Source organism: Somniosus microcephalus, chromosome 4 (assembly GCF_052327205.1).
Source record: "Somniosus microcephalus isolate GS21.2 chromosome 4, FLI_Smic_1.0, whole genome shotgun sequence".
NCBI classification, from domain to species: Eukaryota; Metazoa; Chordata; class Chondrichthyes; order Squaliformes; family Somniosidae; genus Somniosus; species Somniosus microcephalus.
In genome coordinates, this window is record NC_140990.1 from 20,582,450 (window position 1) to 20,597,481 (window position 15,032).

Sequence of the window (15,032 nt, forward strand, 5' to 3'; positions counted from 1 at the left end):
AGAGAACTGGCTGGCGGATAGAAAACAGAGAGTTGGAATAAACGGCTCGTTTTCGGAGTGGCAGGCAGTGACCAGCGGGGTGCCGCAAGGATCTGTCCTGGGACCCCAGCTGTTCACAATATATATAAATGATCTGGATCAGGGAATTGGATGCAATATTTCCAAATTCGCTGACGACACTAAACTAGGAGGAGGGGTGGGCTCTGATGAGGATGTCAGGAGGCTACAGTGCGATTTGGACAGGTTGGGGGAATGGGCAGATACGTGGCAGATGCACTATAATGTGGATAAATGCGAGGTTATCCACTTTGGGGGTAAAAACAGGAGGGTAGATTATTATCTAAATGGCAATAGATTGGGAGATGGGGAAGTGCAGAGGGACCTGGGTGTTCTTGTGCACCAGTCACTGAAGGAGAGCATGCAGGTGCAACAGGCGATCAAGAAGGCAAATGGTATGTTGGCCTTCATATCAAGGGGGTTCGAGTATAGGAATAGGGATACCTTACTACAGCTGTACAAGGTGCTGGTGAGACCGCATCTGGAGTATTGTGTACAGTTTTGGTCGCCCCATCTGCGGAAGGATGTTCTTGCCATGGAAAGAGTGCAACGGCGATTCACCAGGCTGATACCTGGAATGGCGGGAATGACCTACGAAGAGAGATTAAATAGTTTGGGCTTGTACTCACTGGAGTTTAGAAGATTGAGAGGGGATCTCATCGAAACATATAAAATTATGGCAGGCCTGGACAGGCTGAATTCAGAGAGAATGTTTCCAATGGCCGGGGAGCACAGAACCAGGGGCCACAGTCTAAAAATAGCGGGCAAATCATTTAAAACAGAGATGAGGAAGAATTTCTTCACTCAAAGAGTGGTGAGCCTGTGGAATTCCCTGCCACAGAGGGCTGTGAAGGCTAATTCAATAAATATTTTCAAGAGAGAATTGGATATATTTCTGAAGGCTAAGGGGATTAAGGGTTACGGAGAAAAGGCGGGGACGGGGTACTGAACTGGTAAGATCAGCTATGATCTCAGACGAAGATCAGCCATGATCTCATTGAATGGCGGAGCAGGCTCGAAGGGCCGAATGGCCTACTCCTGTTCCTATCTCTATGTTTCTATGTTTCTATGTTACTCCAGTCCCTCTCATATCATCTCCCAGAACTCTCTGAACATCACCCCAGCGATCCGTTCTCCCAGCTCTGCTTCATCCCCTCTCATACCATCGACCCGAACTCAATGGACATCACCTCCGGGAACCGCAGTGACCTCCCGATCTTTGCTCCCTATTTCATTGAAATTTCGGTCCACGTCCTTCACCGTCTCATCAAATTAGTTCGGTGGCTCCCGGTCACGCGAACATCTCCAGAGGTTTCTGGCGAGGCCCGAGTGTCTTCCGGCATTATCCTTCTTATGCGGTTTTGCTTTTCCGAGAAACTCCCGCAAATCAGGCGTGAGGCCTTCTGTAGTTGAATATGACATCGGGTTAAGAGAGGGAAGAAGGGAGATTGGGAATGTATGGAGTTGGTGTTTAAACTCAGCCTCTACTACAATCTTTCACCCCTCCATATATCAGCGGCCGCCATCCGCTCTAATGTCACCCTCGTCTCTCTGCCCTGTTCGCAGGCTCTCACTGACTCCGGGCTCGGTGATTCTCATGGAGTGCAGGGCCCGTTTAAGAGCCTCCGTGCTGCCCCTACCCACAACATAGGACTGATCAGGAGTCTCAGGGGCAGCAAACTGGGGCTCTTCAGCGCTGAGCGGAAGCTGGAGACGGCCGTTGATTTCCTGACGCTGAACCAATGGGAGAAACAGCCAATAACGTGCTGTGACGTGGTGATGGATTGTGGCGTCATCAACTGCTGCACAAACCGGCGGCGGCCATGTTGGTGAGACGGACAGTCGGCCAAGTTTGTGTGACGTAAAACGCTTCGCGTGTCTGTCGTTTATTGTAGTAAAACGGCTCCATTGAAAAGAATATTTACTCCAGTTTCCATCAAAATAACTGCTCGATCTTAATCGATAAAAATGAAAGTTTGGCGGGCGAGAGAATAAAAACGTTGCTGTTGAAGCTGCGCATGTTTGGACAGGTCTCCCAGAGTGCAGCGCGGCCCGTGTCACAATGGGGCTTTTCTCTGCCGCTATGAAGTGTGGGAGCCGCAGCCCTCCATGGCCGAGTCCTTAACTCAGTGAATCCAAACCCAACATCCTTCAGCCGGGAGCTGGCCGGGTTGTTGGTCCGGACAGACTGAGGGTGCCCTGCTGAGCGGAGAGAATCTCTGAGCAGATTGGACTCCGAATCCGGGAAATCCCAGGAGGTGGAGACCGCTCATCAACCTAATCGGTGAAAGACCGATTGAACCAAAGAAAAGGAAAGAAGAAACTCTACTGGTCCCTGTGGAAACAGGCGGATCAATCAATATAACCCCGAGTGTGAAATATGACTCGGCAAAATATACATTTTTATGGGAAAAATCAATTGTTTACAGAGAAGGAGGTGAAAATGTGGAATATCTGCATGAATTGTTTTAACTGGCTAATTGGATAGGGGGCTCGAAAGATATAACTATTAAAGAGCGTGAAGAGCTGGAAGGATAGTGCAGATTTGATGGGATTATCACTTGTTGCTGTGCGGTAAAATTCTAAGATTAACTGAGAATACATTGGCGCAGAATATTTTTACACCTTCTCTCTCTGTGCTCTGTATCACTGTGTGTCTGTAATCCCCACCATGTTCAGGATTGTGAACTCTCTCCGTGCTCTGTATCACTGTGTCTGTAATCCCCACCGTGTTCAGGTTTGTTAACTCTCTCCGTGCTCTGTATCACTGTGTGTCTGTAATCCCCACCATGTTCGGGATTGTGAACTCTCTCCGTGCTCTGTATCACTGTGTCTGTAATCCCCACCGTGTTCAGGTTTGTGAACTCTCTCCGTGCTCTGTATCACTGTGTGTCTGTAATCCCCACCATGTTCAGGTTTGTGAACACTCTCTGTGCTCTGTATCACAGTGTCTGTAATTCCCACCATGTTCAGTTTTGTGAACCCTCTCCGTGCTCTGTATCACTGTGTGTCTGTAATCCCCACCATGTTCAGGTTTGTGAACTCTCTCCATGCTCTGTATCACTGTGTGTCTGTAATCCCCACCATGTTCAGGTTTGTGAACACTCTCTGTGCTCTGTATCACAGTGTCTGTAATTCCCACCATGTTCAGGTTTGTCAACTCTCTCCGTGCTCTGCATCACAGTGTGTCTGTAATCCCCACCATGTTCAGGTTTGTCAACTCTCTCCGTGCTCTGCATCACAGTGTGTCTGTAATCCCCACCATGTTCAGGTTTGTGAACACTCTCCGTGCTCTGTATCACTGTGTGTCTGTAATATCCGCCATGTTCAGGTTTGTGAACACTCTCCGTGCTCTGTATCACTCTGTGTCTATAATCCCCACCATGTTCAGGTTTGTCAACTCTCTCCGTGCTCTGTATCACTGCGTGTCTGTAATCCCCACCATGTCAGGTTTTTGTACGGCTCATTCCGTGCTCTGTATCACTGTGCTGTGCGTGGACTCAGTGCACAGTAATACACAGCGGTGTCACTCAGTTGCATTTTCGCGATGTTTAACCGGCTGATTTTCTGCGCACCATCGACAGAAGCAGAAATTCGGCCCCCGACAGCGTTTTCTTTATTCCCCTCTCCTGAAGTGTGTCTCTGAAGCAGGTATTTCGGTGCCTGCCCTGGGGACTGACGGTACCAGTGTACTGTGTACTGACAGAACCCTGAATATTCGCAGCTTAAAGTAACGGTGTCACCGACAGCAGAGGTTTGTAGAGTCGGACTCTGGGACAGCGGGGAACTTGAATCTGCGGGATTATAATGGGGAAATGTTATTTATTTGGCTGTTGGTTACCCGGGAACACTTGTCAATCACAGGAATAGTTCTGCCTCTCTCGCTAATGCGGTACTTCATTTGAAGCTGTTCCGACTTTGTTCACTGTCATTGGTAAAAGAACCAGAGGCGGGGAGCGTGGGGCGGGGGCGGGGGGGTAGTGGCGGGGGGCGTGGGGGAGTGGGGGAGTGGGGAGGGGGGGAGTGGTGGGGGGGGTGGGTGGGGGAGTGGGGGGGGAGTGGTGGGGGGGGAGTGGGGGGGGAGTGGGGGGGGAGTGGGGGGGGGAGTGGGGTGGGGGGGAGTGGGGGGGGTGGTGGGGGGGGTGGGGGGGGTGGGGGGGAGTGGGGGGGGAGTGGGGGGGTGGGGGTGGGAGTGGGGGGGGTGGGGTTGGGGTGGGGGGGTGGGGTGGGGGGGGGTTGGGTGGGGGGGTGGGGTGGGGGGGTTGGTGGGGGGGGTGGGGGTGTGGGGGGGTTGGGGGGTGGGGGGGGTGGTGGGGGGGTGGGGGGTGTGGGGGTGTGGGGGGTGTGGGGGGGAGTGGGGGGTGGGGGAGTGGGGGGGGTAGTGGGGGGGGTGGGGGAGTGTGGGGGGTGGGGGAGTGGGGGGGAGTGGGGGTGGGGGGGTGGGGGGGGTGGTGGGGGCGGTGGGTGTGTGGGGGGGTGGGGGCGGTGGGGGTGGTGGTGTGGGAGGAGTGGGGGGTGTGGGGGGGTGGGGGGGAGTGGGGGGGTGGGGGTGGGGAGTGGGTGGGTAGTGGGGGGGGTGGGGGAGTGGGGGGGGTGGGGGGGGTGGTGGAGTGGGGGGGGTGGGGGGGAGTGGGGGTGGGGGGGTGGGAGTGGGGGGGAGTGGGGGGGAGTTAGTGGGGGGGAGGGGGGTGAGTGGGGGAGGGGGGTGAGTGGGAACTTGAATCTGCGGGATTATAATGGGGAAATGTTATTTATTTGGCTGTTGGTTACCCGGGAACACTTGTCAATCACAGGAATAGTTCTGCCTCTCTCGCTAATGTGGTACTTCATTTGAAGCTGTTCCGACTTTGTTCACTGTCATTGGTAAAAGAACCAGAGGCGGGGAGCGTGGGGCGGGGGGGGGGTAGTGGCGGGGGGGTGGGGGAGTGGGGGAGTGGGGAGGGGGGGAGTGGTGGGGGGGGTGGTTGGGGGAGTGGGGGGGGGGAGTGGTGGGGGGGGAGTGGGGGGGGAGTGGGGGGGGAGTGGTGGGGGGGGAGTGGGGGGGGAGTGGGGGGGAGTGGGGGGAGTTAGTGGGGGGGAGGGGGGTGAGTGGGGGAGGGGGGTGAGTGGGAGTGGGGGGTAGTGGGGGGGGGAGTGGGGGGGGTGAGTGGGGGGGGGAGTGCGGGGGGGGAGTTAGTAGGGGGGGAGGGGGGGAGGGGGGGGTGAGTGGGGGGGGAGTGGGGGGGGTGGGGAGAGTGGGGGAGTGGGGGGGGAGTGGGGAGGGCGAGTGGGGGGGGGAGTGGGGGGGGGAAGGGGGGAGGGGGGGAGTGGGGGGGGAAGTGGGGGAGGGGTGGTGGAAGTGGGGGGGGAGCGGGGGGGGGTGTCGCTGAGGAGAAATGTACTTCCACAGTGAGTCGTTATGATCTGGAGTGCACTGCCTGAAAGGATGGTGGGAGCAGGTTCAATAATAACTTTCAGCAGGAAATTGGATCAATGCTGGAAAGGGAAAATGTGTCGGGGCTGTGGGGAAAGAGCGAGGCGAATGGGACTAATTGAAAAGCTCCTTCAAAGAGCCGCACAGGCAAGGTGGGCCGAATGACCTCATTCTCTGCTGTATGATTCTCTGATTTCTATTGAATTTCTGTTATTATTTTTCTTGGTGGAAGACAAACCCGAAAAACATAATAGTCCATTCTCCTCCTCACTGAGACAAGCACATTCCAATGATGTTTGACCGAGAGTAACCCAGCTGTGTCATGTCACTGCGCACAGCAAGATCCAACAGAAAGCAGTGAGATTCATCAGCACCGATGGAGCCAAACTGACACTGAACATCTGTGGGTCACAGGTCAATCTTTTACTGCAGTTTAACAGTTCACGGGAGCTGTCTGTCTCTCGCTCTATTTTTCAATATTCTTCCATCACTGGGGTCCACGTTTGTTCCATATCACTTTAATTTGAATTATTTACAGTAAGTTTCATTTTATTTCTACATCTGGGTCGCTCACTTTGTGCTGTTTGTGGTTTTTTGCCAGCCTGAGAACTTGTCCCACAGTCTCTCGGTTGTCGGTTGGGTTCAGTCTGTGCAGTTTCCGCAGTGGTTTTACTGTTACTCACTGGAAACTGGCCCTTCCGGCTCTCTGACAACTTCAATTCCTCCAGCCCATTGGCTGATTCTCTCCCGTGTTCTCCGGGCGGAGTTTTCTCTGAGTTTTACATTATACAGAATCTGCAGAACAGGAGCAGGCCATTCGGCCCAACTGGGCTGTGCCGGTGTTTATACTCCACACGAGCCGCCTCCCTCTGTAATTACCTCTTCCCAACCAGACCCCTGAGTCCCTCGATTCCTTTCTCCCTCCTGTATTTTTCAAGCCTCCATTTAAATGCATCAACGCTATCTGCTCCAACCGCTCCGTGTGGCAGCGAGTTCCACATTCTGACGCCTCTTTGTGTGAATAAATTCTTCCCAATGTATTTATTTGTTGTTAGTGACTGTCTTATATTTGTGGCCCCTTGTTCTGGACTCACCCACAATGGAAACAGTTTCCCCACGTACACCCTATCTAACCCCTTCATCAATTTAATCACCTCCATCAGGTCTCCTCGTTTTCTTCTCTTTTCCAAAGAAAAGTCCCCGCCTGTTCAATCTTTCCAGCAATGTGTGGATTGCTGCTGCTGTCTTTTCTCAGGAGTGTAAGAAATCCAAAGCTGAGAAATGGCCAGGAGTCCAATCGCAGCCCATCCCTCCAGTAAATCTCACTGCCCCGGTGTCGGACTGCGCTTTGAACGGCCCAGAGACGGGTATCTCCACACCCCCGCCCGGCCGGTGAACTCCCTTTCGGTGAATGATTTCTTGCTGGTTCTAAATGGGCTTCCCTCCAGTCAGTACTTGTTCCCTCGGGTGTTCATGTTCTCTTTTAAAAGAACATTAGAACCTCGCCCTCACTCGCTCACTGCCCAGCGTTGTTTCAGTTAACAGTAATCAGGGAAACAGATAAATTACTGCAATCCGATCTCTCAAACATGAACATTAAATATTACAGAGAATTACACAGAATGTCGAGCACAGAAACAGACCATTCGGCCCAATCGGTCCGTGCCGGTGTCACTGCTCCACACGAGCCTCCTCCCACCCCTACTCCATCTCACCCCATCAATCTATCCTTCTATCCCTTTCTTCTTTACTTACTTATCTAGATTCCCCTTAAATGTATCGATGTTATTCGGTTCAACCACTCCCTGTGGCAGCGAGTTCCACATTGTAACCACTCGCGGGGTAAAGAATATTGAACAATATAAATAATATAGAAAAGTATCTGTAGTTCGGAGCTTTTACATTTCGACTTACGTGAGACATGGAGGAAAAATAATTGATTATATAAAAGCAATTGGAAAAAATGTCAGCTAAATACAACTAATTTAAGTCAATGAGTGCCCAATAATGAAATGTCCTCTAAACCTACAAGCGGATCTCTTGTATCTGAAGCCCCGCCGTGTTGTGCTCCAGTATTTCTGCCGCTGCAGGTATCGGATGGGCCGCTCCAGGTATCGGAGCCCGCTCGAGTGTTGGGCTCACTCTCCCGGTACCTCATTCACACTGCCCGGCTCAAACTGGCATCTCCTGTCCCGGCGGGAGCTCTGTTATCACCTGCCCCGCTCACAGGGATGGAGAGGTCCCTCTGCCACAGTTAACATCGATAACGGAGGCCGGAGTGTCGACAATCTGCGCTCATTTAAACCAACTGGGGATCAGAGTGAGAGAGTGTCCGGGATGTTCATGGGACCCCCGAAGTCTCCGGTAAACAAATTCTGGTCCAGTTGGGGGTGAAACCCCCAGACTGCCTGCTCCGTTGGGGTCTCACACCTTCTGGCTCCGGACTCACACCCGGACCCGACCCCGGTTCATATTCTGCTTCCCAATCTAAAACTGCAATGAACCCCCCCCCCGCCATTAGAAAACTGCTCCGTTTGATTTTGAAGGGGTTTGAGGGGATATTGATCACAATAATAAACTGACGATGAACATTAAACGGGAGAGTCAGTAACACGGCGGGGTTTGGAGTCACTTACCGGCTGTGACAGTCACCTCCGTCCCGGATCCATCCACATATTTAGTCCACCACAGTGACACCGCTCTCAGTCACCCCGGTACAAGAACACCGACACCTCAGTCTGGCGGACACACATCACCAGACAGTCGGCGCTGCCCAATTATTCCAGGGATCAATAAACAATATTCCGTGTTCCACAGTCCCCCTCGGTTCAAACTGTTCTTTGTGAGACTCTGAGCTCTCAATAAAAAGGCCCAGCAACACGGGCCGGAGATGGGCGCTTCATATAAACGGAGAAAATAGCAAAGAAAGATAACTGAAAGCAGGGAATTACAATGAAATTAAACCAGATTACAGCGATAATAAGATCAAACCCACAATTCTGGTTCCGGGCCCGGGGAATTTATATTTTAATTGAACACAGGTATTTGCTCAGGTCTCATCCACTGTGATGGTCCCAGTAAACACAGTGTTTCAAGTCAGCATCAAATCCCCCGGGACTCGGTGAGATGGGGGGACATTAGTTACACGGCGGGAAACGCGGTTTCCGGTTCCAGCTGTTAGAACAGGATCCCATCTGGTGTTCGGGACTTGTAACTGGGATCAGTCATTCCCAATCGCCATTCATTGACACCAAACCCGGGAAAGACGTCACCGCCCGCACACACTCAGCATTTACAAAACTCAAGGTGTTAATTGCAATCATCCGATCTGATTATAAAGTAGACTGCGGGGCAGGCGGTGCGAGGCAGAACTGTGGGTTTAACGGCAGATTGACTCCGCTTCTTCACTGGTTTCTGTCACAATCTGCAGCGAGAGTTTTTGTACCGCGGGAAGCCGAGGCCCATCACTGTGTGGTTATGGTACTGGTACTGAGCTTTACAGTAATAGGTGGCGCTGTCTTCAACTCGCAGATCCCGAATTTCCAAAGAAAATGTCTTTTCTGGCTTATTCGTCCTCACAACAAATCGCTCTCCGCTCGAGATCCGCTCCCACTCTGTCCCGGTCTGGGTTTGTTTGAAGAAATCCCCACTCGTTAAAGTATAAGTCCAACCATAGAAAACGCAGGTGATGGTGAGAGACTGACACTCCTCCCTGGTCACCGCTGGCGGGGTCTGTACCACTGATTGACTGAAAGAGCCTGGAAATTAAACAGAGAGCGTTTAATGGGCCATCAGAGCCGAACCACACAACGGGGCTAAAACCCAGTCAGTGGACCCGGCCAGCTTTATATTAAATCTACACAATGTCGGCTTGTTTGATCGGTACTCACAGGGGAAACAGACACACAGGGTGAAAACAAGGAGGATTCCCATCGTTCTGCTGCCCGGAGCTGATGGTTTATATGACGGGGAGCTGGAGGCTGCAGCCTTGGGCTGTTTTGGGAGACTGTACCTCAGACCTGGACCGAAATAGTTTAGTGGGGTCGAGTTGACTTGTCCCGTGGAGTGTTACGCAGATCATTGATGAGCTGCACGCATCTCTGGTTGTGTGTTGTGTGAATAAGCGAAAGGTTTAAATAAAGAACCTGTTTAGGTCTCTAAGCCCGATGTGAAAGCCCCTCCCACATTGGTCTGATGTACAGGGGTGTTGTTCTGTCAGCCCTCCATGGCCGAGTCACTAACTGAGTGAATCCAAACCCAACCTCCTTCTGCCGGGAGCTGCCCGGGTTGTTGGTCCGGACAGGCTGCGGGTGTCCTGTTGAGCGGAGAGATTCTCTGAGCAGATTGGACAACGAATCCCGGAAATCCCAGGAGGTGGAGACCGCTCATCAACCGAATCGGTGAAAGACGGATTGAATCAAAGAAAAGGAAAGCAGGAACTCTACTGGTCCCTGTGGAAACAGGGAGGCAATAAATTTAATCCCAAGGGTGAAATACGACTCAGCAAAATATGGTGAGAAAAACAATTCTTTATACAGAAAGGGGTGAGAATATGAAATAACTGCATGGATTATATAACAGGGAAATTGTATAGGTGACTTCTGACTCCACATATTCCGACTACACATGTCCTGACACCAACCTAACAACTTATTGTAGCTTTATCCCCCTGTGTTGTTTCTCATATCCAATTTAACAATTAACTGTAGCTTTATCCTCCTGTGATGTTTCTCATGTCCAATTTATCAATTACCTGTAAGTTGATTCCCTTGTGTATTGGTTATGATTTCCAATTCAACAATTAAAAGTAACTCTATTTCCCTCTGTATTAGTTAACATGAACAATTTAACAACTAACTATACCATTAGTACTCTCTGTATTTGTTATCATTGCCAGTTTAACAACTAACTATATCTTTTTTTACCCTGTGCATTAGTTCTCATGAACAATTTAAAAATTAACTGTATCTCTAATAACCTGTGTATTAATTATCATGTTCAATTGAACAATTATCCATTATGCAATGCGCTTAGTATCAGTATTCATAACCAATTTACAAATTAACTGTAGCTTAAACACCCTGTGTATTGATGATCATGTCCAATTTAACAATCAAATGTAACTTTATCCCTGTGTATTAGTTACCATGTCTAATTTAACAATTCCCCATCTCTTTACACATGTATATCAGTTACCATGTCCAAATCAACAATTAACTGTAGCTTTATTCCCTTCAGTATTGGTTACCATGTCCAATTTAGCAAATAACTGTAACTTTATTCCCTATCGTGTCTAATTTAACAATTAACTGTAACGTTAATCCACTGTTTATTAGATTTAATCTCCAATCTAACCATTAACTGTCAGGGTATTCCACAGTGTGTTGGTTTTCATATATAATTTAATAGATAACTGTAACATTATTTGAACCCGTGCATTGGTTATGTGTCCAATTTATCAAGTAACTAACTTTCTTCCCCTGGGTATTAGTTATCATAATACTTTTAACTATTAACTGTAGTTTTATTCCTCTTTTATTAGTAATCATGTCCAACTTGACAGTGTAATACTATTCCTCTGTGTGCCAGTTAGCATAGCCAATTGAACAATTAATTGTATCGTTTTGCCCGGTGTATTACTTACCATGTCAAATTTAACAATTAACTGTATCTTTAATGCCAGTGTATTATTTTTCATATCCAATTAACTAATTAACTGTAACATTGCTCCCCTGTATTTTAGCTATCATGTTTAAATTAAAATTAACTATAACTGTGTTGCCTAGTGTATTAGGAACCATATTAATTTTACCAATTAACTGTAGAGATAAGCCGGGTGTATTAGTTACCATAGACAATTTAATATTAAACTGTAGCTTAATTCCATTGGTTTCCACATTCAATTTAACAGTCAACTGTAAGTTTATTCCCCTGTGTATTGCTTATCATTGCTGAACCATGGCTGACACTTATTAACAAGGGCGGGTTCCCTTGAACTGAAGGCACCGTTTGTGGCAGTTTTATTTCGCTGAGTTGCTTGTACAGCGATAAATGAGTTTTAAAACTCTGTGATTCTTAGCCCGCAGAAATATACAGCGGAGTCCTGGATTTCCGCCAGAGCAATAATTAAAGGAAACTTCTTTTCTGCGTTGACCTGGCCGGCCTCGAAGCTTCCCGTGGCAAAATCAGCCTCGTCTTTTCTCTTGTTATTCCGGTACAAAATAAATCGCGGAGCCTGGTTCGTGTGCTGTCGGTACCAGTACAGGCCGGGGTCACTGCGGCTTGTTTTGTAACTATAGTCTGTTTTCACAGCATCTCCTTCAGTCACAAAGAGCGTGGCCTGAGGTTGTGACACCGAATCTGCCTGAATCTCCCCTGAAATAAAAGTTAACTTTGAATGCAAATAGAATCATAGAATGGTTACAGCACAGAAGGAGGCCGTTCGGACCATCGAGCCCGTGCCGTCTCTCTGCAAGACCACTTCAGCTAGTCCCACTCCCCCGCCCTTGCTCCGTAGCCCTACATTTTTTTCCCTCAGGTACTTATCCAATTCCCTTTTGAAAGCCGTGATTGAATCTGCCTCCACCACCCTCTCAGGCAGTGAATTCCAGATCCTAACCACTCGCTGCGTAAAAAAGTTTTTCCTCATGTCGCCTTTGGTTCTTCTGCCAATCATCTTAAATCTGAGTCCTCTGCTTCTCGACCCTTCCACCAATGGGAACAGTTTCTCCCTATCTACTCTGTCTAGACCCCTCATGATTTTGAACACTTCTATCAGATCTCCTCTCAACCTTCTCTGCTCTAAGGAGAAGCACCCCAGCTTCTCCAGTCTATCCACGTAACTGAAGTCCCTCCTCCCTGGAACGATTCTTGTGAATCTTTTCTGCACCCTCTCTAAGGCCTTCACATCCTTCATAAAGTGCGGTGCCCAGAATTGGAAACAATACTCCAGTTGAGGCCGAACCAGTGTTTTTTAAAGGTTCATCATAGCTTCCTTGCTTTTGTACTCTGTACCTCTATTTATGAAGCCCAGTATCCCGTATGCTTTTTTAACCCTTTTCTCAACCGCCACCTTCAACGATTTGTGCACATATACCCCCAGGTCTCTATGTTCATGCACCCCCTTTAGAATTGTGCTATTTAGTTTATATTGCCTCTCCTCGTTCTTCCCGCCAAAATGTATCAATTCGCACGTTCCTGCTCGGTTAGAAAGTCTATTACATCATATTTATGCAAACAGATACAAGGCTTGGCCATACCTACCGATCACCAGCCACAATATAACAAGGTGACGGTACGACATGGGTTCTATTGTGTATTCACAAACAATCCTTGGGACAGCATTTATATTTCCTGTTGCAATCTGTTATATGGAGTAAAGTGAGCAAGTGTTCGACTGGAAGGTATAAAAGAAGGTGAGGGAAGTATCTCGTGTAATTCTTTGCCCAGTCAAGGTACCGAATGCATTAATTGGGGAAGAGCAGTTTAACAGGAGCGATGACTCTTCAGATGTAGTTTCTCTACTTCGTCCTACGTCACCTAGCCGCATCACTCAGAATGTCACTCAGTCGAGTAAAGGAGGAGAGGAAGAATATTGTTCTGGGCGGGTTTTCTCTTTGGTAATTCACCCCTCCCTTCAAAACTCACTCAGCTTGTTCAAAAAAGAAAATATTCGCGTGATGCAATTTAACTATTGAACGTTTTTAATATTGCGAAAGTAGAAATTGAAGTAATGAAATTGAGTGAACGATAGAACGTGGGAGAGAGGAGAGAAAGAATGAAATAGAGAAAGAACAAGAAACGGAAGAGAAAAATAAAGTCACAGTGAATGAAAGAACGAATGACAGAAGCCAAGAAAGATTTCACATGGTGATTGTCCTAATGTACCCGCCGTTGCTCTTAGTTTTCTGTATCCATTCTTGAGATCTGGGCGTCGATGTCAAGGCCGGCATTTATTGCCCATCCCTAGCTGCCCTTGAGAAGGTGGTGGTGGGCCTTCTCCTTGAACCACTGCAGTCCGTGTGGTGAAGGTACTCCCACAGTGCTGTTAGGTGGCGAGTTCGAGGATTTGGACCCAGGGACAAAAATGGAACGGCGATATATGTCAAATTCCGGATGGCGAGTGACTTATAGAATTATAGGTGATACAGCACAGAAGGAGGCCATTCGGCCCATCGCGTCTAACTCGCTCTTTAAAAGAGCAATCAATTGGTCCCACTCCCCAGCTCTTTGCCCAAATCCCTGCAAATGTTTCACTGCCTGCAGCCCCGGCACACCGGCTCCCTGTGCTGTTCTGCTTTGTCCCTGACATCTGATCATCTGATCCCGGGAATGAGTGAGGATTCAGTCTGACCGTTACCGGCCTCACCCACAATGTACTAGGCACCTCCCGGAACTACGCCTCAGCAGGAAGAAATCCCTTCGATTAAAGTTAATTCTTCAAAAGATTTCCCATTTTACCCGTGTTTTGAACGCGATGCGGACAGTTAATGAGGAATCGATTTTAGGGTTTTCTTGTTGATGAGAAAAGTTCCTTTTGTAGAAATGAAAATCGAACGCGATATTGTCACAATATCACAACCTCAGAATTTCCCATTAACCGCAGTTTACTCTCGAACGTGTCAGTCTGTGTTTCTCTATGTGTTTATCTGGCTGTTTGTGTTTATCTCTGCATGTTTTTCAGTGTGTGTTTATCTGTCTCTGTCTGTGTCTCAGTGTGTGTGTCTGTGTTTATCTGTGTTTGTTTGTCTGTGTATGTTTATTTGCCTGAGTTTCTGTGTCTATGTCAGTATGTGTGTTTCTCTGTGTTTGTTGTTCCAATGCTCGATGTGAGGGTTGTAGGAACACAGGAGGGCGCTGTCTGAACAATTCTTAAAGATCTTCCGTCTCAAACAACACAGCTGAATATAAATAAAGATCCTCCACAACCTGTCAACCATTTGTGTTTATCTTGGGTTATATTGCCTGTGTGTGAGTATATGTGTGGCCGTGTGTGTGTTTTTTTTTGTATGGTCATATGTGTGTGTGTGTGTGTGTATAGGTGTGTGCATGATTCTTATTGACAAGGGTGGGTTCCCTTGAACTGGAGGATTTGTCTGTGGCAGTTTTATTTCGCCGAGGTTTTCAACAGCGACAGATTAATTTTAAACTCTGTGCTGCTCAGCCGTCAAAAATCCTGGATTTCTGCTCAAGTGATCGTTAAATAAGTTACTTTCTGTATTGGTTTGGCCGGCCTCGTACCTTCCCTTCTCAAAATACGCCTTAGTTTTGCACTCTTATCCCGATACAAAATAAAACATGGAACGTTGTTCCCCTGCTGCTGGTACCAGTGCAGATCGGGGTTATTGAGCTTTGTTGTGCAGCTACAGTTTATTTTCACACCATCTCCTTCAGTGATACTGAAATTGCTTGAATCTCCCCTGAATAAAAGTAAATTGAGAGTAGAATACAATACTGAGATAGAAAGTCTATTAACATCACGTTAGTGCAAACAGACACAAGGCATGGTCAAACCTATCGAACACCTGCCACAATATAATGAGGTGACGGTGCGACGTGGGCT

The 15,032-nt window shown here is 48.5% G+C and overlaps 1 protein-coding gene across 1 annotated transcript; it reads right to left on the reverse strand.

Annotated features, from left to right (window-relative positions):
- Window positions 1-3,537: 3,537 nt before the first annotated feature.
- On the reverse strand, window positions 3,538-9,552 carry LOC147118375 (immunoglobulin iota chain-like). The gene is made up of 4 exons (XM_085983898.1): window positions 9,361-9,552; window positions 8,955-9,228; window positions 8,107-8,171; window positions 3,538-3,851 (listed from the first exon to the last, which is right to left on the reverse strand). The coding sequence occupies exons 1-4, from the start codon at window positions 9,401-9,403 to the stop codon at window positions 3,538-3,540; spliced, it is 696 nt and encodes a 231-aa protein (XP_085840024.1). The 5' UTR covers window positions 9,404-9,552.
- Window positions 9,553-15,032: the final 5,480 nt, after the last annotated feature.

Coding starts and splice junctions, on each gene's coding strand:
- LOC147118375 (XM_085983898.1), bottom strand. CDS start 9,403: ATGGGAATCCTCCTTGTTTTCACCCTGTGTGTCTGTTTCCCCT. Junction 9,229..9,360: donor CCTGTGTGTCTGTTTCCCCT/GTGAGTACCGAT, acceptor TTTAATTTCCAG/GCTCTTTCAGTCAATCAGTG. Junction 8,172..8,954: donor TACTGTAAAGCTCAGTACCA/GTACCATAACCA, acceptor GGGGTGACTGAG/AGCGGTGTCACTGTGGTGGA.